This window comes from Salmo salar, chromosome 05, assembly GCF_965601325.2.
Source record: "Salmo salar chromosome 05, fSalSal1, whole genome shotgun sequence".
NCBI classification, from domain to species: Eukaryota; Metazoa; Chordata; class Actinopteri; order Salmoniformes; family Salmonidae; genus Salmo; species Salmo salar.
The window spans coordinates 32,177,877-32,203,989 of NC_138295.1; the positions used below are offsets into that span (position 1 = coordinate 32,177,877).

At 44.0% G+C, this 26,113-nt stretch overlaps 3 protein-coding genes across 5 annotated transcripts in view; 2 read left to right on the forward strand and 1 right to left on the reverse strand.

Annotated features, from left to right (window-relative positions):
* LOC106604636 (phospholipid-transporting ATPase ABCA1) overlaps positions 1-16,354 on the forward strand; it is a 41,979-nt gene extending 25,625 nt beyond the window's left edge. For both annotated transcript variants that reach the window (XM_014199475.3, XM_045718055.2), the window contains exons 9-37: positions 2,355-2,598; positions 2,735-2,874; positions 2,977-3,093; positions 3,426-3,620; positions 4,083-4,288; positions 4,524-4,700; positions 4,819-5,041; positions 5,259-5,480; positions 6,883-7,087; positions 7,235-7,348; positions 7,500-7,674; positions 7,798-7,929; positions 8,085-8,362; positions 8,462-9,009; positions 9,132-9,183; positions 9,310-9,823; positions 10,001-10,285; positions 10,432-10,570; positions 10,674-10,918; positions 11,060-11,237; positions 11,370-11,630; positions 11,790-11,913; positions 12,013-12,326; positions 12,446-12,552; positions 12,650-12,926; positions 13,485-13,588; positions 13,960-14,052; positions 14,472-14,715; positions 14,913-16,354. In XM_014199475.3, the coding sequence (XP_014054950.2) occupies positions 2,355-2,598; positions 2,735-2,874; positions 2,977-3,093; positions 3,426-3,620; positions 4,083-4,288; positions 4,524-4,700; positions 4,819-5,041; positions 5,259-5,480; positions 6,883-7,087; positions 7,235-7,348; positions 7,500-7,674; positions 7,798-7,929; positions 8,085-8,362; positions 8,462-9,009; positions 9,132-9,183; positions 9,310-9,823; positions 10,001-10,285; positions 10,432-10,570; positions 10,674-10,918; positions 11,060-11,237; positions 11,370-11,630; positions 11,790-11,913; positions 12,013-12,326; positions 12,446-12,552; positions 12,650-12,926; positions 13,485-13,588; positions 13,960-14,052; positions 14,472-14,715; positions 14,913-15,068 (6,069 nt within the window). In that variant the 3' untranslated portion in view covers positions 15,069-16,354. The remainder of the gene's footprint in view (positions 1-2,354; positions 2,599-2,734; positions 2,875-2,976; positions 3,094-3,425; positions 3,621-4,082; positions 4,289-4,523; positions 4,701-4,818; positions 5,042-5,258; positions 5,481-6,882; positions 7,088-7,234; positions 7,349-7,499; positions 7,675-7,797; positions 7,930-8,084; positions 8,363-8,461; positions 9,010-9,131; positions 9,184-9,309; positions 9,824-10,000; positions 10,286-10,431; positions 10,571-10,673; positions 10,919-11,059; positions 11,238-11,369; positions 11,631-11,789; positions 11,914-12,012; positions 12,327-12,445; positions 12,553-12,649; positions 12,927-13,484; positions 13,589-13,959; positions 14,053-14,471; positions 14,716-14,912) is intronic.
* Positions 16,355-16,450: 96 nt separating this feature from the next.
* Positions 16,451-21,156, reverse strand: nipsnap3a (nipsnap homolog 3A (C. elegans)). Its single transcript, NM_001141395.1, is given in 6 exon segments — positions 16,451-17,181; positions 17,304-17,390; positions 17,514-17,663; positions 18,455-18,616; positions 18,877-19,084; positions 21,024-21,156. Coding segments are annotated over 6 exon segments (759 nt in total). The 5' UTR covers positions 21,099-21,156; the 3' UTR covers positions 16,451-17,104.
* Positions 21,157-24,452: 3,296 nt separating this feature from the next.
* Positions 24,453-25,867, forward strand: LOC106604798 (putative pancreatic secretory proteinase inhibitor). Of its 2 annotated transcripts, none has more exons than XM_014199844.3 (4): positions 24,453-24,835; positions 25,045-25,076; positions 25,239-25,351; positions 25,650-25,867. In XM_014199844.3, exons 1-4 carry the CDS (start codon positions 24,778-24,780, stop codon positions 25,693-25,695), a joined length of 249 nt encoding a protein of 82 aa, XP_014055319.1. In that variant the 5' UTR covers positions 24,453-24,777; the 3' UTR covers positions 25,696-25,867. The 2 variants fall into 2 exon arrangements, with proteins under 2 accessions (XP_014055319.1, XP_014055318.1); XM_014199843.3 differs by having other exon boundaries at positions 24,466-24,835; positions 25,042-25,076.
* Positions 25,868-26,113: the final 246 nt, after the last annotated feature.

Genomic DNA, 26,113 nt, shown 5'->3' on the forward strand with positions numbered 1-26,113 from the left:
GATGAAGGTTTTCCGAAGGTTTTGTACACTCAGTGTACAGCAGTTTTTTCTCCCCATCATTACAAAATGGCCGCCACAAATTTCTCACCCCACCTCAACCTTTCATCTAGTCTTATTTGAAGTTTCACAGCATACAGGAGGAGAGGTTGGCTTAAAAACAGCACGTGGCATTGTTCTGCCCACCTCAACTCCCTGCAGTATTTGTTTGGGTCAGGTTATCAGGCAACAATTTATTTGGATTGCTAATACATGTAGCTAGAAAGTCAATTGGAGAGGCAGTTGTTCCCTAGACGTTTGAGCAACAGCTTAATGTCGAGGACAACTGTTGGCCTATGTTCTAATGTGATGATAATCACAGTTTCCTCCTGTGAAAGATATGAGAACAGAATAGGATGGAGGCATTCACCTCGTTCAATGAAGTCAAGTACTGTAGGTCTGACACATATGTTGAGGATATCTCTTCTCATTGTGTTCTTGCTATTTTCTTGCTTTGTCAGTTATACTGTCCTCCACAGCAATAGAAAACGGCCCTTGTAAGTAACTTGGCAGTAACTGTATTGGTATCAAGTGTCTCTAAGCCTAGATTTCCTCAGGAGATAGATGACTGGGAACAGCTGAACAAAGAGGGAAGGCTTTCTAAACAAGTTAGCGGGCAAGTCAGCATTTACGCAAAGGAAAGTTAACTTTAGCTGATTGATTTACACCGCAAGGTGAATGCATGCCCCTATGACAACAAACAGGAGGCTTTAAGACTGGCTCGATGGCGGGCCAGACTACCCAAGTGTTTTGTCTGTGTTTTCTCAACCAGTCAGTGCTCTGTTGATTACTTTGCTTACAACAATAAGGATAACCCCCTATAAGTATACATAGATTCTTATGTCTGCAAACACATGGTATGTTGCAGCTGCATACACATGTCATAAGCATTTCGCTACACCTGTGATAACATCTGCAAAATATGTGTACGTGACCAATAAAATTAGATTTGAGCTATGTAGAACTGCTATGTAGTGTTTATGAAGGCTCTTAACTACAGTATAGTGTATGGTATTTTGGAGTTACTAAAACAACCCCAGCGCTTCGTAGACACACTTTGTTGTTCTTTGTTGCCCTCTAACCCCAACAATGTATCTGAAGATGTCAAGAAACTCTAAGTCACTAAATATGACTTGGTTTGGCACATTACCCTGGAGTTATGTAGTGGTATGGACCCTCCTACCCCAACCAGCGCCCTAGAAACAACTCATGAGGGGTCCAGAGCTCCTGTTGTGTGGTTATGACTTATTGTGTGAGAGTTCAGTGTGTACAGCTGTTTCCTCCGTGTCTCACATACATACATACATACACACACACACACACACACACACACACTCTGTTCCAGGTGCGCCACCCGGGCTCAATTGGAACCATGTGACTGCCTTCTTGCTGTCGTGGCCAGGCTGAGTCAGGTCCATCTATATGGAGAGGAGGGAAGGAGAGGAGATGGGAGGGCCTGACTGGCATGTATGTAACCACATTGTCAAATAGGCTCTGGGAGAGTCAACAGTGGGGATCACGTCTCCTCCTCCTCCTCCCCGGTGATGAATGACCGAGAGTAACCTTTTCCCTTTGGCACTTATTTTCTTCTCACTCCTGACTTTCTTTGTTTTCCCATTCTGGGTGAGGAAACCAGCTTTGGAGAGCGAGGAAAAATAAGGATAGAAATAGATAGTGAGAGAGAAGAGGTCAAACATAGAATGGCAATTCTGCCACAATAGGTCTCGCTTTTCTTTGCAGACATAACAGGACACATTTGTTAGTAATGTATTGTGTGAATGTTGTTACAAGGCGTTGTGCATTACAAGGCATTAGGACAGTTAGCACACATGCTTTACAGGCTTCTTGTGAGGTCTGTTGTGTTTTCAATGCTCCGAGTTTGCTCCGAGTCTGCTCCTAGTCTACTCTGAGTCCCGCCTTTTATAATTCGGTATGAAGATACATTTTTGACCTGAAATGCAAGGTAGCAAAATCAGGTTGTTGTAAAAATGCACTGGTCAGCCAAGGAATCAAGGTAGTAAAATACCATAATAGCATAATAATAATGAACAATAAAGCATTAACACACGAGGGGCGTGTATTACTGTGGTTTTAGCATGGCTGTGCTGAGGTCATAGGTACAAGGCGAAGACTAACACACAGTCATTACAACACATTGACAAGTTGCCTTATAACTATGTATCCATCTCACCATGTCAACAAGCTGGTCTTGAATCACAATGAATTGCTCCAAGTCCAGGTCACATTCCCATTTGCATCCTACAAGATGACCCCCTGACCCCATTTGCTAACATCACAATCCTTTGTGTCCCAAATAGCTGGCCAGCATGAAGAGTTGGAGAGACCTGCGTAACGAGATCATCTTCCTCACTGAGAACGCCACATCCTCCCCCAGCCACATGTACCAGGCTGTGTCGCGCATCGTCTGTGGCCATCCCGAGGGCGGCGGACTAAAGATCAAGTCCCTCAACTGGTACGAGGACAACAACTACAAGGCTCTGTTCGGCAACCACAACACAACCAACGGGGAGGAGCCCATCTCTGCCTACGACAACACATCCAGTAGGCAACTTCTCCTTCATGTTAATGTATTTCAGTGGTATTCAAACCTTTTTTTTAGCAGGGAACCAATTTCTTTGCTAGTTGTGACATTCTTGTCTGGACCTGATGTCATTGTTCCTTCTGTGACCCCCTCCAGCTCCATACTGTAACGCTATGATGAGGAACATGGAGTCCAGCCCCGTGTCCAGGATGATCTGGCAGGCCCTGAAGCCTCTGCTCATGGGCAAGATCCTGTACACCCCCGACACCCCCGCCACACAGAAGATCATCCACGAGGTGTTTATCAGTTATACTATACCTCTTAGTTACAGTATATCGCTGGTCCCAGTAGTTGTTTTAGCAGAACACTAACAGTCCCACTCTCACCCTTTCCTTCAGGTGAACAGAACATTCCATGAGCTGGGGGTCCTCAGAGAGCTGGGGGGCATGTGGGAGGAAATTAAGCCCAAGGTCTGGACCTTCATGGAGAGCAGCGAACACATGGACCTAGTAAGGGTATGTCTGACTAATCTGTTGTCTCTACTACAGCCAACATCACTTATGTTAGCCTTGTAGAGCACCATTGTAGTATACCTTATACAATATTTTATTTTCAGTTTTGAAATGCTTTTGGCTTATAGAATGGCATCCGTAATAATAACTCGGACACAACACCCAGGACATGGCACAGTAACATAGCAAATAGCAATACAACAAAATACATGATTAAGTAACATGATGGGAAGCAGCCCTTTCAGATGGTCCACACTGGCATCTTGTGGAGAGATGCGGGACGGTACCACAAAGTCCACACAGTCACTCTCCTGCTCTTCCTTCCTCTCTCCCAGACCCTACTGAAGAACAATGGCACTGGCAGCTTCTTCAACTCCCAACTGGCGGGCTCAGAGTGGACTGTGGAGGACGTCTCCAACTTCCTGACCAAATATTCGCAGGACACGCATCCCCACGGCACCGCCTTCACCTGGAGGGAAGTCTTCAACGAGACGGACCAGGCCATCATGAGCATATCCCGCTTCATGGAGGTCTCGCTCTCTTTCATTGTCTCTCTATGTGTCGCTCACGCACACACACACACACACGCACAGTCACTCGGCCCCTTTCTTAGCCTCAGTTCAATTTTGTTCTCTTTCTGGTAAAGTCCCCATTCAGCACCTTCTGCAATACATACCAATTACATAATTGCGGGCGTTAAAACAACAAGTGAAACACATCAAGGTGCTTTGGGTCTGAGAGTTTTCATTCCAGTCATTGCCCTCTCTTTGTGGAAACAGTAGTCAATTGCAGCCATTTTACTTTGTCCCAACCTCTTCCACTGTATAATGGGAAATGGCAAAGAAAAACACAGCTGGACCAAGTTAGCCATGAACCTGATGAACATTCCATTTAAAGCCCTCCCCCCCTTCCAGCATGTGAATGGATCTGCTAGTCCTGGCCAAGACCAGATGAGGATAGGCCTTTTAACAAATGTGTTTGTTTGTTTACAGTGTGTAAACCTGGATAAGATGGAGCCCGTGGCCAATGAGGAAAGGATGGTCAACAAATCCATGGCGCTCCTGGACGATAGGAAGTTCTGGGCGGGGATTGTGTTTCCAGATATTGAGGCCAACAGCTCTGAACTGCCGGCCAACGTCAACTACAAGATCCGCATGGACATCGATAACGTGGAGCGCACCAACAAGATCAAAGACGGGTATGTTGATTCAAAGCGCCCCAAATCTATCTACTAGATTTATTGGATGGTGTTTTATGCTTGTGTCATTGGGGTCATTTTGAACACTCATTTTATTTTCTTGTGAAGGGGGATCACTTTTTAGTTGTTGGTAAAATTAGAATTTGTTGTGAACCTTGCTCCTTGGGAGGGAATGCATTTATAAGAGGTTTACAGGAAGGGGGGTTTAAGCGTTGCTTTCTTTCTCTCTTAATAGATATTGGGACCCTGGTCCTCGTGCTGACCCATTTGAGGACCTGCGCTACATCTGGGGTGGCTTCTCTTACCTCCAGGACATCATCGAGCATAGCATCATCACAGCAGTAACTGGCGTCAAGGAGAAGACCGGAGTCTACATCCAACAGATGCCCTACCCCTGCTACGTGGACGACATGTGAGTCACACCGAGCAGGATTTGACCTTATTCACCTGGGATCTGTGTTGAGTGGCTAACTGCAAGGCTTTAAAATGGCTTCCATTTCCTCCTTTGACCTATGACCCCTGTCCTCCAGCTTCCTGCGGGTGATGAGTCGCTCCATGCCCCTCTTCATGACCCTGGCCTGGATGTACTCTGTGGCCATCATCATCAAGAGCGTGGTGTACGAGAAGGAGGCAAGGCTCAAGGAGACCATGAGGATCATGGGATTGGACAACGGCATCCTGTGGTTTAGCTGGTTCATCAGCAGCCTCATCCCCCTGCTCATTTCTGCCGGCCTGCTGGTTGTACTGCTCAAGGTATTGCACTGTATCCCAGGATTTAGGGTGACAAGGATCCTTTTTTGCATCACAATATTTCAGTGATATCAGTATTTCAGTGATATTGGTATCGTGACAATAACTTGTATTAATATTTTATGTTGATGTGAGACTGTTTTTTGTTTTTGTTTTCTGGTGTTAATTGACTTCCTCCCTATTTACCGATGAGAATCCTCCCTCTCTCTCCTCTAATCAGATGGGGAACCTGCTGCCCTACAGTGACCCCGGCGTCATCTTCCTGTTCCTGGGTTCCTTCGCCGTGGTAACCATCATGCAGTGCTTCCTCATCAGCACAATGTTTGCCCGTGCCAACCTGGCGGCGGCATGCGGGGGCATCATCTACTTCACCCTCTACCTGCCCTACGTCCTCTGTGTGGCCTGGCAGGACTATGTGGGCTTTGGGGCCAAAATAGTCGCTGTGAGTCATGCTTTTTCCACATGTGACATTTTATAAGAGGAGCCACTTTCATTAAGTTATTAAGTGTAGTGCCACTACAAACAGGGTAGCTTTTTCTTTGAAATGTGTTTGTAATGTAACTCTTTTGACACATCATTGTTTTTTCTGCTGCTGGTTACCTCCTTAGGCTCATCATCTTATTGCATTAGTGTTGTATATGATACACTAAATATACAAAAGTATGTGAACACCCCTTCAAATGAGTGGATTCGGCTATTTCAGCCACACCCGTTGCTGATAGGTGTATAAAATTTGAGCACACCGCCATGCAATCTCCATTGACAAACATTGGCAGTAGAGTGGCCTTACTGAAGAGCTCAGTGAATTTCAACGTGGCACCGTCATAGGATGCCACCTTTCCAACAAGTCAGTTTGTTACATTTCTGCCCAGCTTGAGCTGACCGGTCAACTGTAAGTGCTGTTATTGTGAAGTGGAAATGTCTAAGAGCAACAATGGCTCAGCCGCGAAATGGTAGTCCATACAAGTTCACAGAACGGGACTGTAAAAATCGCCTGTACTCTGTCGCAACATTCACCACGAGTTCCAAACTGCCTCTGGAAGCAACGTCAGCACAAGAACAGTTCATCAAGAGCGTCATGAAATGGGTTTCCATGGCCGAGCAGGCGCACACAAGCCTGAGATCACCATTTGCAATGCCAAGTGGTGTAACGCTTGCTGCCACTGGACACTGGAGCAGTGAGTAATGAATCACGCTTCACCATTTGGCAATCCGACGGACAAATCTGTGTTTGGTGGATGCCATGAGAACGCTACCTGCCCCAATGCACAGTGCCAACTAAAGTTTGGTGGAGGAGGAATAATGGTCTGGGGCTATTTTTCATGGTTTGGGCTTGACCCCTTAGTTCCAGTGAACGGAAATCTTAATGCTTCAGCATACAATGATATTCTAGGAGATTCTGTGCTTCCAACTTTGTGGCAACAGTTTGGGGAAGGCCCTTTCTTGTTTCAGTATGACAATGCCCCTGTGCACAAAGCATGGTCCATACAGAAATGGTTTGTTGAGATCTGTGTGGAAGAACTTGACTGGCCTGCACAGAGCCCTGACCTCAACCCCATCGAACATCTTTGGGATGAATTGGAACAACGACCGTGAGCCAAGCCTAATCGCTCAACATCAGTGCCCGACCTCACTAATGCTTTTCTGGCTGAATGGAAGCAAGTCCCCGCAGCAATGTTCCAACATCTAGTGGAAGGCCTTCCCAGAAGAGTGAAGGCTGTTCTAACAGCAAAGGAGGGACCAACTCCATATTAATGCCCATGATTGTGGAATGAGATGTTTGACGAGCAGGTGTCCACATACTTTTGGTCATGTAGTGTATTAACCTCTCTCCTTCTCTACAGAGCCTGCTGTCCCCAGTGGCCTTTGGCTTTGGCTGTGAGTACTTTGCTCTGTTTGAAGAGCAGGGCATCGGCATCCAGTGGAACAATCTGTTCAATAGCCCTATGGAGGAGGACGACTTCAGCCTGACCACCGCCATCATCATGATGTACTTCGACTCCTTCCTCTACATGGTGATGACCTGGTACATCGAATCCGTCTTCCCTGGTAGGTGTCCATGAGCTGAACTATTCCTCTGTAATGGATCTGTTTGGGTACCATTTTGATAGGCTTATGTTGAAGCCACTTGCATTGTATTGTTTTGTTGTTTGCATTGTCTGAATGTATGTATGTGTATTTTGTGGTCTCCTTCAGGTCAGTATGGTATTCCCAGGCCCTGGTACTTCCTCTTCTCCAAGTCCTACTGGTTTGGAGAAGGAGACAACAGGAAGACTGACTTCAGTCAGAACAAGAAAAAGAGCTGTGAAGGTAAGACCCCGATTTAACTCCGATGTAGAGCAACTGATTATCCACATGGTGGGCGAATTAATTTGAGCAGTTGTGTGTTTATTCAAGCAAAAGAAAATGGGATGGTCATTGTACCCCATTTGAATTACATTATGTTGTGTTGTGTCTTCAGCTGTCTGTATAGAGGAAGAGCCAGCCCACCTGAAAACTGGTGTCTTCATAGAGAACCTAGTCAAGGTGTACCGGCACGGGAAGAAGCTGGCTGTGGACGGGCTGACTCTGGGCTTCTACGAGGGACAGATCACCTCTTTCTTGGGCCACAACGGAGCAGGGAAAACCACCACCATGTAAGTGCAATAACATACAAGTAGTGCCATCTGTGAACAATAGCCCATACAAATTTAGTTGAATGTTACATTTATATATTTTAAAAGGAGTTCATCTAGTATTGACATCTTTGTATTTGTCAGGTCGATTCTAACGGGACTGTTTCCCCCTACCTCTGGCACTGCTTACATCATGGGAAAAGACATCCGATCGGAGCTGAGTGCTATTCGACAGAGTCTGGGCGTTTGTCCACAGCACAACGTTCTCTTCAGCATGTAAGTGTTCCCAGTCCATCATATTAGCAACCAGTTTTAACAGAAAGTTAATTATAATGACCAAAAACAGGAAGTATTTATGTCAATAGTTACATTGGTTTGTCATGAGCAGTTGTTATATGAAGTCTAACGTGTTTGTTTTTGGGTTTGACCAGGCTGACCGTTGAGGAGCACATCTGGTTCTATGCTCGTCTGAAGGGTCTATCTGAGGAACAGGTGAAGTCTGAGATCGAACAGATCCTGATAGACACTGGCCTGCCGCACAAACGCACTTCCAGGACCAGCACACTGTCCGGAGGGATGCAGAGGAAGCTCTCTGTGGCTTTGGCCTTTGTCGGGGGGTCAAAGGTTGTGATTCTGGACGAGCCCACTGCCGGGGTCGACCCCTACGCCCGCAGGGGCATCTGGGACCTCTTGCTCCAATATCGTCTAGGTAACCACTAACTCCTTACCCCTTTTTAGCAGCTATGCATAAGAAACTACTGGGGGGAGTCCTGTGTGATAACTCACTGTTTTCCCTTCCCCTCTCCAGGTCGTACCATCATCCTCTCCACCCACCACATGGACGAGGCGGACATCTTGGGCGACCGCATCGCCATCATCTCCCACGGCAAGCTGTGCTGCGTGGGCTCCTCCCTCTTCCTGAAGAACCAGCTGGGTACTGGCTACTACCTCACCCTGGTCAAGAAGGGCCCAGAACCTTTCCTCAGCTCCTGCCGCAACTCCTCCAGTACCGTCTCCTTAACTAAGAAGGAGGAGGATTGTCCCTCTGAGAGCAGCTCCGACGCAGGCCTTGGCAGCGAACACGAGAGCGAAGTAGCTACCATAGAAACTGCTCAGGCAGCTTCCATCTGTGAAAGTGCCTTCGTGACCCCCGACGTCTCCCTGATCTCCAGCCTGATCTTCAAGCACGTCCCGGCCGCCCGCATGGTGGAAAACCTTGGCCACGAGCTCATCTACGTCCTACCCTACGGCGCCGCCAAGGACGGAGCCTTCGTGGAGCTCTTCAAGGACATGGATAATCGCCTCCCTGACCTGGGCATATCCAGCTATGGCGTCTCCGACACCACCCTGGAAGAGGTACAACTACAATAGATTATTAAATGGATAATGGGATGGATATCACGTTTCTAGATGCTCAAAGTGTTTTACATTGCATTGGGGAATAGTGTTTGATTTCTGTCTTTTCTATCTCCTCATAGATTTTCCTGAAAGTGGCAGAGGACAACGGAGTTGACACTGAAGTTCCCTCAGGTAAGAACCCTTTAGAAATCGCCTGTGGGTATGACTCCACAGTCCACATGATTATTAAGTCTCGAATGGTTCTAGAACACGTCAGCATCTGTTAATTGTTGTTATTTTGTATGTGTTTTTGCCTAGACGGTACACTCCCCCTGCGCAGACGTCGTAGAAATCATGCCTTTGGTGGAGGAAATGCCTTTGGTGGAGACCACCAGAGCTGCCTTAGACCCCAGATTGACGACGACAACAATGAACATAACGACTCGGACGCAGACCCAGAATCCAGAGAGACAGACTTCTTGAGCGGCTCGGACGGTAAAGGCTCTTACAAGGTGAAGGGATGGAGTCTGAAGAGGCAGCAGTTTGTGGCCTTGATTTGGAAGAGGTTTCTGTACGCTCAACGCTCCAGAAAAGGTTTCTTTGCTCAGATTGTACTCCCTGCTGTGTTTGTGTGCATTGCCCTGGTCTTCAGTCTCATCGTCCCACCTTTTGGAAAGTACCCCAGTCTGGAGCTGCAGCCATGGATGTACGAAGAACAGTCCCTCTTCATCAGCGATGACGCCCCTGAAGACGCTAGCACACAACGGTTATTGAGTGCCCTCACCGAAGGTCCTGGGTTTGGAACGCGCTGCATGGAAGGACAGCCCATACCGTGAGTCTCAATATGCCAGGGTCTAACAAAATAGCTATTTCCATTTGTACAATTTCTCCTGTCTTTGAGGAAATAAATATGACAGATAGGTGTATGATGAGGCACATATTTTCAATGTTCTTTAGGAGATAATGACTCTCAATCTCTCTCCCTCTCTCCCTCCTCCTCCTCTCTCAGTGACACTCCCTGTACGATGGGTGACGAAGACTGGTCCATACCGGAGGTCCCGGAGACCCTTCTGGAACTGTTCCGCACAGGTAACTGGACCATGGAGGAGCCGTCCCCCGCATGCACCTGCAGCTGTGACGGCCGCAAGAAAATGCTCCCTGAGTGTCCTGCTGGAGCCGGAGGACTGCCACCTCCTCAGATGAAGATCAGCGAGACAGACACCCTGCAAAATCTGACCAACAGAAACATCTCTGACTATCTGGTGAAGACCTATGCAGAGATCATTGGGAAAAGGTATAACTTTCATATATATATTTCATATCTTTTATAACAGTGGTATGATATAGTATGTACAATAATTGAGTTATACAATTGTTTTTGTATACCTGTCTAGCCCAAATTGACATTAAATAATTATGCTTATTTTTTTCTTATCACAGTTTGAAGAACAAAATCTGGGTAAATGAATTTAGGTACGGTGGCTTCTCATTGGGTGCCAGGAGCACCAACGTCCTCCCCCCAGCTGACGAAATTGACGACGCCATCGCTCGAGTGAGGAAGATTTTTGAATTGGAGAAGGTGAGATTTCCATTCATTCATTCCCACATTCACTATACCTCGGTTTCTGCCACTGAACACATCACTGCCACCAATCTAAACCATTGTTATTCTTTATCTTCAGGGTGCAGCCGCAGACCGATTCCTGGCGAGCTTGTCTAGCTTCATCAATGGTCTGGACACCAAGAACAATGTCAAGATTTGGTTCAACAACAAGGGGTGGCACAGCATGGGAGCCTTCCTCAACGTGATGAACAACGGCATCCTGCGTGCCAACCTGCCCCCTGGCAAGGACCCCAGCAAGTTTGGCATCCGCGCCTTCAACCACCCGCTCAACCTCACCAAGGAGCAGCTGTCCCAGGTGGCACTGTAAGTACCCACGCCACGGACATCTTGGAACAATGACATCATTAAAGTAATTGACTTAGTAAATGTAAATTACCTAGTAGAATGTAGAGTTTGTAAAGTGTACCTAGCACAGTGTATTCACTGCCCCCCCCCCCCCCGTAGGATGACCACCTCAGTGGACGTACTGGTGTCCATCTGCGTGATCTTCGCCATGTCCTTTGTCCCAGCCAGCTTCGTAGTCTTCCTCATCCAGGAGAGAGTGAGCAAGGCCAAGCACATGCAGTTCATCAGCGGCGTGCAGCCCCTGCTTTACTGGACTGCCAACTTCATCTGGGATATGGTGAGAACTCCTAGCGGCCATTTTGAGTATTTCTTCTGAGCATTTAGCAGCTGTTTTCTACTAGTGTAAAGCGCTACATGAACAGAATTAGTTTGATTGATTGCTAACCTTGTCATCTCGTTTGTCTTGCAGTGTAACTACATCGTCCCGGCGACGCTCGTCATCATCATCTTCGTCTGCTTCCAACAAAAGGCCTATGTGTCGTCCACCAACCTGCCAGTGCTGGCCCTGCTGCTGCTCCTCTATGGCTGGTCTATCACTCCCCTGATGTACCCGGCATCCTTCTTCTTTAAGATCCCCAGCACGGCCTACGTGGTGCTGACCTCCGTCAACATCCTCATCGGCATCAACGGCAGCATCTCCACCTTCGTCATGGAGCTCTTCGGAGACAACGTAAGGGACACCACACATTGGCTGCATAATGTGGTGTGCTCATCCTTGCCTAAGGAATCCATTTTGGGTTTTTTTAGAGAACAGAGAGAATTAACACGATATTTTGTTGATGTTCCACTTATCTGGTGACATTAAGGGTTAAATATTCCTCCTCTTCAGGAGATTGGGGGTATCAACAACATCCTGAAGAACGTTTTGCTGATCTTCCCTCACTTCTGTCTTGGCCGAGGTCTCATCGACATGGTGAAGAACCAGGCCATGGCCGACGCTCTGGAGAGATTTGGTAAGAACTGCATTTCCCCATGAGCCATTTTTCTATGTAATTCAGCGCCGAGGTGTCTCTTGAACATTTCTCTAAACCCACTCCTCCTGCTGTTCACAGGTGAGAACCGCTTCCGATCCCCTCTGGAATGGGACATGGTGGGCAAGAACCTGTTTGCCATGGCCGTGGAAGGAGTGGTCTTCTTCATCATCACCGTCCTTTTCCAGTACCGCTTCTGCATCAAGCCCATTAACCTGCACACCAAGCTCCCTCTGGTGGGTGAGGAGGACGAGGACGTGGCCAGAGAGAGGCAGAGGATCGTCAATGGACTGGGACACGGAGACATCCTGGAGCTCCGACAGCTCACCAAAGTCTACAAGAGGAAGCAAAAGCCAGTTGTAGACCGCCTGTGTGTGGGCATCCCTCCTGGAGAGGTAAGATTAGATTATTTAAAACAAGTAAATACACGATGCAATAACATGCAATCTCTTTCAATCTCCTTTGGTATATTTGAACACGGATATTTCCTCTGTTTCCTTTCTCTTTCTCTCAGTGCTTTGGCCTCCTGGGTGTGAACGGAGCTGGAAAGACCACCACCTTCAAAATGCTGACAGGAGACTCCATGGTCACCAGTGGAGAAGCTTTCCTGGCTGGAAAAAGGTAAGGCAGCCATTTTGTGCCAGAGAGCTCATACTAGGTATTACAGTGGAGAGCTTCAGTAGTCTAAATGTGAGACTGACTTATTTTGCTTTGGTAGTATACTGCGGGAGATAGACGAAGTGCACCAGAACATGGGCTACTGTCCCCAGTTTGACGCCATCAACGAACTGCTGACGGGCAGAGAGCACCTGGAGTTCTACGCCGTCCTGCGTGGAGTGCCCGAGAAGGAAGTGTGCGAGGTTGCTGAATGGGGCATCCGTAAGCTGGGCCTAGTAAAGTATGTGGACAAGGCAGCAGGAAGCTACAGCGGAGGAAACATGAGGAAACTCTCCACGGCCATGGCCCTAATAGGAGGACCACCCGTCGTGTTCCTGGTACGTACTATGTCCCAACACACACACACACACACACACAGACATACATAAAGTGTAAAAACCAACACACGGGGATCAGACTGGTTGCATCAGTTTGGAGGTGACCTTGAAGTGACATATCAACAAAGGAACCTCCTCTAAATCAGATAACTGGTGTTTAATTGTTCTCTCGGTGGGGATTGCAGCAGCGATGGTTGTGTAATGAGGGTTAGATTAAAACTCATGCCACAGTGCTCTCAAAGGGTTCCTGGAAAATCATAGGCTTATGTTTTGCTCCTATTGGGCTGGAGAGAGGGGCTGGCCACATCAGCTGTGAGCGGGATAAAGGGAGAGAGAGACAGAAACTGAGTGGTGAGACAATTCAAGAGACAGAGCAAGAGACATGGTGAGAGCGAAAGAGAAAAGACCAACAAAGCCAGAGAGAAAGCAAGTTTCTAATAGCATAATGCAACACTAGAAGAGCCATAATGCCTTGCTCCCCCCTGCTGCTGGTCTTCTCTGTGTGTTTCCTGCTCAACCTGTGGGCCAACCTTAACCTGGCTGTGCTCTTTGTGACAGGACGAGCCCACTACTGGGATGGACCCCAAAGCGCGCAGGGCTTTATGGAACTGCATTCACAGCGTCATCAAGGAGGGACGCTCCGTGGTGCTCACCTCGCACAGGTAACCAGAAACACCTTAACACCTCAGCCATGCTAGGCTAAGAGCTAACTGCTATACATTGAAATGCATGGTCTTGTTGTTGTTGTTGATTGGTTGGCAACATAGCTTATGTACGGTATAGGATGCGGTTAGGCAATCCTCCTTAGCACCAATGTAGCCTATTGGCTTGTACTACGTAGTTTACATGATTCAAAGTATTGCTTACCCACTTACTGTGCAGGATGACAATAATAGCTTTTGGAGTGTTAACTTTACTTTGACAAGGTTTTAGCTTAGTTGACATAGACGAACCTTTGCAGGGATGTGGTTTCTAGTTCATCAATTTCTTTACACTGTTTCTAATGTCTGTGTCTACCATTTTGTGTCTTCAGTATGGAGGAATGTGAGGCCCTGTGCACCAGAATGGCCATCATGGTCAACGGCAGATTCCGTTGCTTGGGGAGCGTTCAGCACCTAAAGAACAGGTAAGATGACAAGTCCTTTCACTGATGCATATGAAACAAGCCAATACCTACAAAGTGTGCTCTGTGGCTTTAAACACAGTAAATTGCTCAAGTGATGTATTGATATATTTTAGATATAGCATTTTACAAAAAATGTTCCCCTCTAATTCATGTTTGAATTTTTTGGTGTAAATCTAGATGTATTTCTTTATTATTCTTAACAATACATTTTTGTATGGTTTTGTAATCATTTGAAAGGGGGAGGTGCCTTACAAGCCTCTCTGGGTTTTTTTTTTTTTTTTTACCTCTCCTGATATCTCTGTGTTTGCCTTTTAAATGCTCATCATATTTTCTTGTGAGCAAAAAAATGTATAAAATAATAATTTCTTCACCTTGCCCCCCCCCCCCCCCCCATTTTCTCCTTCCCTCTGTCTCTCCAGGTTCGGAGACGGGTACACCATCATCCTGCGTGTGGCGGGGGCGGACCCTGACCTGCCGCCGGTGATGAAGTTCATTGAGAGCGAGCTGCCGGGCAGCACCCTGAAGGAGAAGCACAGGAACATGCTGCAGTACCAGCTGCCCTCCTCTCTCACCTCCCTGGCACACATCTTCAGCATCCTGGCCAAGAACAAGGACCTGCTTCGGATAGAAGACTACTCTGTGTCGCAGACCACACTGGACCAGGTAAGACGCCATCCGTCACTGATTTAAGGCTTTGTGGTCAAGAGTTGTTTTTGTTGAGGTGTGATTACTTGTGGATTACAGCACTATGCATGTTTCTTTCTGCACGTTCTTTTATTAGTAGACTGGACATAGCATCATGTACGCTAATGAGGATTGGAATGTACTGTGATAATAGCTTACTCTCTCTTCTCTACCAGGTGTTTGTGAACTTTGCCAAGGACCAGAGTGACGATTACCACTCAAAAGACAATTCAGTTAAGCGCAAAGAGGCGGTGGTGGACATTACCCCACTCAGCTCGCGGCAGGCTGAAGATAAGCTAGCTGAGGAGAGGCTAAAGGAGAGCTTGGTGTGAGCGAACAGACACCATCTTCCACCCAAAACTGGAACCCGCAAACAGTGTTGGACTGAGTTTATGTCCTTGTATTATTACAGTAGTATTTTATTGTTTTAATTCTTCAGCCAGGTGTTGCCCTCGGAAGGGCCCGGCTGGAAAGCTCAATGCAAGTCAATGCAAAGTTTCCCACTCGTGCTGAAGCGAGTTGAGGCCCAGAGAGCCCTTCACGATAGTCATTAAGGAGAAAGAGTATTAAACTAGGAATAACTGCCATAATTTTATCATGTGCTTCAGCAGACGTTATGCAGTGTATATTTTTAAGGAAACTGCGTTCATTTGTGTAATTCCAATTAACTGGTTTCTACCAATGATAGGAAAATAATTCAGGGTCCGTTTCTTTTGGTCTTGTTCTCCAAGACCAGAATTACAATCATTTCTGTGGCCAAGGGCTGAACTGTAGAATCTGATTTTGTTTTGAAAGATGTACCTTTTATTTATATATTAATGAATATATAAAACAAGAAATTGTTTGTTTGGCTAAGTACATTGTGGCATTACTGTAATTATGAATGTTCTTCCTTGTAGTTCAGTACCTTACTATGTAGTGGACTCAGCCATTTTGAAACACTCCAATTGCAGAGAGTTCTAAGTACACTATGCAAATAACTACAAGTAAAAAAATATATATAAAAAAAAAAAAAAAAAACATTTTATAGCTTTTTTACAGAAAACTAAAAGATTTGTTTGTGGGTTAAGACGCATTATCAACATTTGCAATGAATACCTCAACGCAACATACCACAGTGCCCTGCCAGACAAACTGTTATGGATACTTCAGTGTTTTCACCGCCTAACCACTAGGTGAAAACAGAAACATTCCCTCCATGGGTTGATAATAGTAAATCGAGTAACATCGTCATGGATACTCTGTGCCGTGTCAGTTTAACTCCTGTCATAACGTGTGACCTGGTCCTGTATCGTTGCAGAGACCGGTGCAGTCAAGTGCCATTTTGTGGTCATTCGGGTAAAAGGACTCAGTATTTTGAAACAAAGCTTTCCTGAAATGAGGGCAGTTCAACATTCCAAGCACTTTATTTGTGGTGTTAATTGGAATATTGTTTTTGCACTGGAATTTCCACAGACTGTATACAATTGTTTGTTTTTGATCAAAAAGAAAGAATCCTACCAAGAAAATTATTTATTTAATAGCTGTTTGTTTTTAATGTATTGAAAAAGGCTGTGGGAATATCTGTTACTCGCCCAGTACAATACTTATTTACACAATAAAACCCAGCAAATCGTCAGTCCTGGCAAGTGTTTTCTATTCTCTTAATCTTGTGTCAACATGGCTGTAAACTTAATCTTGTCCAAAACCACATTTTAGCAGAACGTTTCATTTTGAAATATGTCTTTATTGGTCATACATTGTCACCCAGCCTTCTTATTGACAAAGGTTACGGAAAAGCGCATTCTAGTCCAGACAAGTATCCATGTGGTATGTACACGATGAATAAGGCACAATTATCCATACCTATTAATATAGTATGAATGGCACTTGTAATGCCAGAGTAGTGGGTTCGATTCCCAGGACCACCCGTATGCAAAACGTATGCACGCATAACTGAGTCACACACGTCTACTAAATGGAATATATTATAATATAAATCTAATCCATTACTAACAATACTGTTTGATTCAGGACAGAGGCATTTCATAACAAGCAGTTCTTTACAACATAGAAATGCATTTCACAACAGCCATCTATTTAAAAGACTGAACAGTCCTCAGTAGAATGAAATAAACATTGTTAGAGCTAAGGTCCTAATTATATTTGGTCCTGTGTGACTTATATATTGATATCAGTACAACATTCAGAATTACAAGTAATACATTGAGTGCTACTGTCATCACATTTAGATGATATGATCACCATTGGTTGATTTAAGGAATCTCAGTGGCATTTTATAACCTCTACTTAGGTCTATAAACAGTGTAAGACGCATATTAGATCCAGTTGAGGTTTAGTCCCTTTAATCCTGGGTTTCAGTGTGAGATCACTTGAGGGGAGAGTAGGGGCAGGGGAACATGAGTTTGTTCGTCTGCGACTCCAGATAGGTCACACACTCCCTCACTGTGGGGAGAGAGAGCGTGAGAGAGATTTGGAAGAGTGCGGATAGAAACTAAAACGTGAATAGAGCTGTCAAAATTCCCTTTTCTTCTTGGATTAAAAGGGGAATAAATTGAAGGGCTTACCGGCTGCCACCACCCTGGCATCACCATGGGCTTTGTGGCGTACTGCTGCCCGTTGGTCCGGACTCTCATACCACCACAGGGCATTGACTGGCAAACACAAGGAGAAATCCCATTCTGCCTCACACTCTTGCGTTCATATTATATCATAGTGTTGTTACCCATGTGTTAGATCATTCCATCCTGATAATCATTGACCCGATTGTACAGTACCTTTGTTGAGCCGTCCAAACTCGCTGTGAAAGGCCCCTACCAGGTGGGCGTGCCCCCCGGCAGCGTGGGTACTGACTGCAGCCTGGAAGGCTTTCCCCCACACTGCTGGGCCCCCTGGCCTCATCTGGAACGATGCCAACTCGTATACCCCTGAAACACACAACACCCTTAATAATATGCAACATATCCAACTGTCATAATTTCTTAAACCAACCCCAAGCCTCTACAAACGCTTTAAATCTAGCTCAGTGGTTTGGCAGAACACTTTTGTTCCAGAGCAGTTAACTGAGGTGCATTCAACTGTCGAGGGTGATGCGACATAGCCCAACAGATCTGTGTTGAAAGGAACTTTTTCTTAATTGGAACACTGTGGTTTTGTTTACCAAATCTGTATGAATGTCATGCGCTGTACATTTCAAAAACTCCTTTTAAATGAGGCTTAAGTGCATCAGTGTGTAACTCTCCCTGTGGGGGAAATTACTCATTTACATTTCAATCAGCAAGCAGACGCTCTTCCAGAGCGACTTACAGTCACAAATTAAGTGTAAGTGCCTTGATCAATGGCACATTGACAGATTAGTTACCTAGTCAGCTCGGGGAATTCGAACCAGCAACCTTTCGGTTACTTGCCCAACATGCTAAGAAGCAAGGCTACCTGCCACCACCTCTTTTGGGTAAACAGGGCTGATTTCATTTCCTGCTAAAAACACCAGGTGCTGTCCTGTACTTACGAGGAATATGAATGAATATAACTACTCTAAAAACCAGTTCTGTTTACAAAATGTGTGCTAGATTATTGTTGTCCAATGAAATAAACAAAAGGTCAATGCACACGCACAAATACACACAAACAAAGAAGGGAGAAGTTCTGTTTTTCTGTCTCGGGACAACTAAACTCAAAGTGTCAGAAGAGAGGGTAATTATTTAACTCAGCTACTCACCACCTTCCTTGGGAGGCCTGTCCACCTTGCTCCAGGGCACCAAATACGTGACCTCGTTGTCCTGAGACATGAGCATGGGCATGGCCTTGGAGATGTACTCCTCAATCCATTTGGGGTCCTGAGCCAAGGATGCGCGCACACCTGCCCGCTGAGCATAGCTGTCTAGATAGCAACAACAACAGGAGAGACATTGAGATATACTGACGATAATATGGCTTATTTTACATTGTTCTCTGGGCTTGAGTTCATGCAGGTTCCCTTACAGTCAATTTAGGATTCAGAAATGCAAACATGAGTGCTTGCTTATTGTAGGTGAATATCCTTTTCTTTATACAATTTCAATGTACAGTATTTCCTGAGTTGACTGAATTACACATAGAATTGGCCTCAAAGACCCAGCTTGCTCTCTGCCTCCTCCTCACCATACTTCCAGATGTGGAAGACCTGGTTCAAGCCTCCATACTCCACACTCCAGTAGCCCAGGAGCTCGGAGTGAGCAGTACGCAGGTGGATCTTCTCATTTGTCAGCTTGAGGAAGGCAGCGTTCTTCTCTGGAAGGATTCTGTAGGTACGGAATTCATAGAAGGTCCCATGTTGCTGCTGGGGCCCAGTGGAAATACAGGCTAGAGGCTGACAGGAGAGAAGTACAGTCACCGCTGACACCTTGTGGTCAATGTGGGTTTTACATGAATTCCATTGTAAGCGAATTTTGCTGAGACAGATTTATAATGCATACCGAACAAAAACGATTGATTTCAAAGTTTAATAAACCATAGAACTGTTTGCACAGGAACTACTTTTAACAATTTCCACTGAACATTTTCTAAAAACACATTTACAGGAAGAAATGTGCATATCCAACGTTTGTTAACAGAATTTCTGTAAAATCTTCAGTTTTATTCTGTTACCAAACTTTGAATCTGCAGGGTTTTTTTTATGTACTGTGTAAACTGTTGAAGGTAGTCGTTGTGCATAGTATGGCTTGTTAAACTTTGAAATCAATGTTTGTTCATTTAGATTTTAAAGACATTGGGAGTCTCAGCATAATTCCGTTACCATGGAATGAATTGCCCATTACTGACAGCATGAAATTCTAATACGATACTATATGTATTCTAATTTATCTCTTCATTTGATGTTTTTTTTCTTGAGGGACCCAGCTGGATACTTTATGTATATGTGGGTTTTAGTCAAACCTTTGGTGTTGTCTTTCCGCTATTTATCACGTTAAACTAATTGCCTACGCCTATGAGCAAAACTATTCTGGTCCGGTTTCCCGATAGCGATGGAATTTAGGCTAACCGATGTTTTATTGATGCATCGTTCCTAGATACACGTTTCTCAAAACACCACGCAAATACATCGTTGGAGCGTGTGTCGATACTGATATGATCGAAAGAAAGGGAGCGCTGTTCTCGGTTCAGCTCTCTGAATGCAAATATAACTTTTACATTTGAATTATTTCACAATACTGACGACGGAGGCGTCTTAATGCTTACCCAATCAAAATGCACTAAATCACTGATTTGACACGTCATTGCGCACAGTTAGGCTACACGTCATTAAATATATTGAGACAAATTACTGACAGTATCCTGTAGCAAAATATAACTAAGTTGATTGAACATGGAATGCATTTCAATATGATTGAAATAGGCCTACTGTTTATATTTTAATGCAGTCGTCTCGGTTTTCATTTGAAGCATATTTTTATACTTCGCTTGTTTGTATCAACTGCAAAGACATTGGTAACTTTGTATTTGTAGTCAACTTTGTTCTGAAGTTATCTGCGGTCACAGACTGAAACCCAATATTTAGCGGAGATATTCTGTGTAGCCTATAGGCCTAAAGTGACGCGGGAGGGCAAAAAAGCATATACGAAGCACTTAGCTGTTTTACGAGTGGTCTGAGGCAAAAATTAGACTACGAGCGTTTTCAAATGCAACGTTAATAACGATGGTTTTGGGAAACAGCTCGGAGATTGAACATAGCCTTAAAATGCTTTTGGAAAACCGGGCCTTGGCGTTTTGGAATCAGTTTGCTACCCAACCTTTCATTCCGTTTGGTCCAAAGGTCTGTCGTACAGTGGAGTTTGACTTCTCCCTAGCAAGCCAGTCTAAAATGTCTGCAGTGTGCATTAATTATATTGCATAACGTTACTCGTACTCTTGCTTCGAAAAACTAAGACAATGTTACCTTATTATGCAAAGTTAGATATGGTAAATAAAAAAACAAGTCACACACACTGTATCCTATAGGTCCATGGTAAATAAAACATGTATGTCAAACGACGTGAACTGAATAATAGTGCCATCTGCCGACCGGTTGGGCTACATACACCGAGGGCAAATCTCTCCTAACTCCGAAGATTTCGCAATACCACGCAGATATTGCAAAAAGCGTTTGCATATAAATGAAAACTGAAACTCACATTGACTTTTGTCAAACCTGATGACTGTTAAGCTACAAACGTGAACTTTTAAAACAACAATGTGAACAATCAATTTGCATTGGAATTTGCCCTCATCGCACTGTCAAAATAGACCAAATTATAATAGTCCAAACTTACCACGTCACCATTTTTCAAACAAATATTTTCTATAAGCCTTGACGATCTGCGAAATGAATTTCTTACTGTAAACATTTCGCTTTAAAGTTTTTATAATAACACTAGTGTTACAAAAAGTAACCAAGAGCATGCACTTTGCGAGTTCAGTCAGAGAGGATGGCGGAGCGAGACGTTTCACTCTCGTCCAAATCTGTACAAAATAATGAATTTATATAGGTTTCTTTTGAACCTAAACTCCATCGCCTGCCTTTGTTGGGCGGAGACATGAGCATATCGTCATTATATACAAATCTCTGGTTCAGTAAAGTGTTTTTTAGTTGTCCGAAGAGGCGAAAGTATTTACTCTGTCCTTTTTTATATGGAAGTCCATGAGAAAGTGTCGAATTTAAGTGAGGCTAATTTGATCGAATAGAGGTTTCGTAGTGTTTAGTCTGTTACACATATGTTAATGTACTGATATAAATGGATGCACGTGGCTTTCCGCGGCAACTTTGAGAAAAACAACTCAGTTATGCCTGTTGTTCACACGCGTATCTGCCCTCTCATTGGCTAGAATGGTCCCACCTGATCTCACTTGCCTACGCTCAATTGTGGACATGTATTTCCATCGTTAGAGCGGTCACTCGGCTATCTTGTCAATATAATAGATCATCTTTGGCGTTGTGCAGTTGTAGACTACGGAAAGCGAGAGAAGCTCAAATTTAGAGAGCCATGAAAAAAAATACTCCTTTGAGCTACCTTTCCGATCTCAATGACGGTCTAAGGGAGAAGATAAGATGTCATTTGGTAACACATAGTAAGAATGCAATATGGCATGTATATCCACACCTGGGTGAGTTAAAATATTATGAATAATAGTAAATAAAGTAAAATAAGAAAAGTATAATTGACTATTCCGAATATTTAATCCAACCAGATTAAGACCACCCCCTCTAGAGTCTGATTCATCTCAAATTTTCGTGCTCCCTGTCACTAATTTTAGGATTTAGGGAAAGGGGAATATATAGTCAGGGGCGGAATTCCCGGGGGGACGGGGGGGACACAACCCCCCCATCCTGGGAAAAATATGATTTGGCCCCCCCAATATATCACTGAAACATAACTATGTAACTTAAATAATATTAATAATACGCAATGAAAGCAATTGTGCTGATTATAGACACTTAATAGCGCGTTTTTAAGTTTCAAAAGATTGCGACCCCCCCACCCTTTGCCTCACAATGGTTTGATCCACTGCCAGTTCCTTAGTTGGCAAGGTAACAGAGGGGTCGGGTCTATTGTCTGAAAGGCACTCAATGCACGTAACTGACGTGAGGTTCATCCAGTCAATCGCGCACATACACTAGCTGAATATGCAGAGCTAGCGCGCAAATATTAACTATTAAGCTAGCTAGTACCTATTCCATTTATGTGGCGTCGTCAAAGATGGAATCTTTGCTATCGTCAATTTATTCCAAGATCAGCATGCAGATGATGTAAGTTAGTGCTTCAAAGTCCCTGTGATAAGGTTAGCAATAAACTGAAGTCCAAACTGAACAGAACTACACTCTCTTCTACCATTGTCTTAAATATATTTAATGGTCTCGTTGCAAAAGCTAAATTGTCACAAGGGAACTTTTATTTATTTATTTTATTTCACCTTTATTTAACCCGGGTAGCAAAGATTATAGCAAACACCACTGAAACGGAATTGATGCTCGCTAGCTTTGCAAATTCAGCTATTGTTGGAAGCCAGCCAATATGAAACAAACTATTAAAATTACAAAAGGTTGCAGCATATGTTGTGTAAATGGTGAACTCATACAGCTGTCAACTCTTGTCATTTTAATCCGTTTCACATTTGCTAGCTAGCTTTTAGATCAAAGCCCAAATAGAATGATTGAAGATGATAGAAGCCCATCTCCTACTGTAAATAACCTACACACTGTGTGTGTGTGTAGCCAGCCAGCCAGCCAGCCAGGTAGAAAATGGCAGAAAAATAAAAGACGGACATCAGAGTATTTTTCAATACACCAAAACGCAAAGTAAGAACCCTAGTAGCCTAATATCTCAAAGACTAGTTGATAAAATGTTCATAAGAAAGAAATGAAATTCTAATGGAAATGTTTCACAATGATGTCATTAGGCAGAGCAGGCAACAGATGGCACACAGACAGCAGAGTTGGGGACAGATATGCAGGGACAGACTGGCAGAGACAGGGAGTCTCAGGTAAGTTTGTTGAGTCTTTGTTTGGCAACATTATGAAAGGTTCTCAATTTTTTTGACTTGTAAAATAGGAACATAATTGGAAAATGCCATGGATACCCCCACTCTCAACTTAAACTGGTGACTGAACTAAGATTTGTTAAAGGCAATGGTATTGCTGTTGTGATTAGTTGTGTAGTTTTGGGTACCGGTAGTTAGGAGTACGGCAAACACCTTATTTCTTTGGTTCCTCAATATACATTTACCATATTACAATGTAGGCTATGTGTTACAGCACTACTTTTGGTGTCCCCCTCAGGAATTTGGTGTCCCCCTCAGGAATTACCTCTTGAGAAAATTTCATGTAATTGCCCTCCAAAGTTGATATCAGATTTTCGCCCCTGTATATAGTCAATTGTACAACTGAATGCATTCAACTGAAATGTGTTTTACGCATTTAACCCAACCCCTCTGAATCAGAGAGATGCGGGGGGTTGCCCTAATCGAAATCCACGTCTTCTGCTTCCGAGGAACAGTGGGTTAACTGCCTTGCTCAGGGGCAGAACAACATATTTTTTACCTTGTCAGCTCGGGGATTTGATCCAGAAACCTTTCGGTTACTGGCCCAACGCTACCTGACCCTATTGTATTAAGCCTTCTGTGACAGAATTATTATATAAATCATATTTGATTGACTGTACATAGAAGTCATGTGATCCTTCAAAATGAAAAATAATTATGTGAATGAGAGCCTCATTAGCACAAAGACAAAGGGTTTGTCGACGTTGTAGCCGACGTTGCAGGCGACTGCCGACGTTGCAGGCGACTGCCGACGGACTGAGCTACAAATCACCATGCATCATAAATAACTACTCATTATTATTTGTAGATCAGTCAGTCAGTCACCATTTACCCATAATGCATCATGGATTTGATGCTCTCGAACACGGCCAATATGAGTAGGCCAACTATAGGCCTAATTAAACCAAATTTGCCTACCATACAGGTGAAAACAAGACCAGGTCATGTTGTTGTGGGGACCAAAATATTACAAAATCGGTACAAATTCAGTGAACATAATGTACGGTCTTTAATTCAGTGCTTTAAAAAAACGTATTACATAGTAAGGTTTGATAGTTGCTCTTGGTCAACATGTATGCATTTCATCATCAACAACACCAGTGTCACACCCCTGTTTTTATAGGGCGCTCAGCAATATTTAGGCAGTAGGAATGTTCATCCCTTAATAAAGGCCTGGACAATAGGGGGGCTCTGTCGTAACTGTTGCTGGCGGGCTGGTCAGGTGCAATGCCGTCAAAACATCAGCTTTACCCAACACAGGGTCACATTATTTCACAGACAAACAGACGCGACCTCCACTATATGACAACGCCACTCCATCCACAGAGACCAAACCAACAGCAGACCTTGAGCAAGGCACATCGCAGAAAATACAGAAGCAAAGGAGACATCATAGAGATTATAGTGTACTTTTGGAGCTGCATTCAGTAATTGGACCTATACCAACTATTGTTATCAGTTGAATTGGACCTCTTTTGGTCAGAACACATGAACATGATTGGGAAAACTCTTTTGCTAGTCTGTCTGGCTGTCTTCTTTTCTGCAGGTAAATACATTAATAATTTACATGAACAAAATGCCTGACTATTCTGTACATAATTCATGTTTCATTTTCATTTAGGAACTGTAGTTTGTCAAAACATGACAAAGATTGTACTGTCGATTGTACTGTTCACTAGCAGTTATGATAATAAATTATAGGTAGTAAAGAATAATAGGTTAAATTCTACTTGTGGTTATATGTCGCATTAGCAGACGCAGCGGACCAATCCAGACTCTACAGGAGGGTGAGGCTTCCATGAAAATATTATCATTACAGTTCCCTATACTAATGTGGCAACGACAAATTAATTCATGAGAATGTCCATGGATGACTATAGCCAACCAGGGTTGGTTGGCAAGGTGGCAAGATGATATAATCTTGAAATGTTATTTTATTCTTTTACTAGCCATCTTGTGGGGATATGAGCCAATCCCAGGCATGCCCGCTCAACTACTCCCCAGTGTGCGGTAATGATGGAAACACTTATCCCAATGAGTGTTCTCTGTGTGTTCACCGGCTGTGAGTCTACCATATATCAGTTTAATTATACTGAAATGTTTCCTCTCTAATTGTTTGGGTGTGCTGCTTATCTCTGTAGCACCCACAGCGTCATCCACACACAGTTGTACATTTTGTTATAGCCAGTAAGCACAGGGTGGTGCTACAATAGCCTAGTTGCAGGATCTGTACGAAGAGATCCGGTGACTAGGCAAGTGATTTTCTACCCCGCAGAATTAGTCCACTGGAAAGCTTTATAAGAGACGTTTGCTTGCTTAAAAAAATCTTACTGGCTGTTTCTTTCTGTCTCTCTCTTAAGGGAAACCAATGCAGACATCTTGATAGTGAAAGACGGAAGTTGCTGAAGAGTAGCCTACTCAAGTACAGATGATTCCGCTGTGAATGTGATAATATTATCACATTTATCTTTGATTCTTTCTGTGATTGTAGAAGTAGTTTTTTATGGAACACTCATGCACAGTGTACACACACACACACACACACACACACACACACACACACACACACACACACACACACACATCACACTTATAATCATATTGATTTGTATTAAATCTTAACACTATCTTTGTAAAGAATAAATCGATTTTTCAGTCCCAGCTCCAGTGGAATCATTTATCATTAAAGGTCCAGGTGCTCCTTATTGTGTCCACATGGTTTGTTTATTTGTTTGTGTTATATTGTCCTATTTTTATGTCATTATTCACGTATTATGTTGATTGGAATACAATACACAATATATTATTACACCTACAATACATT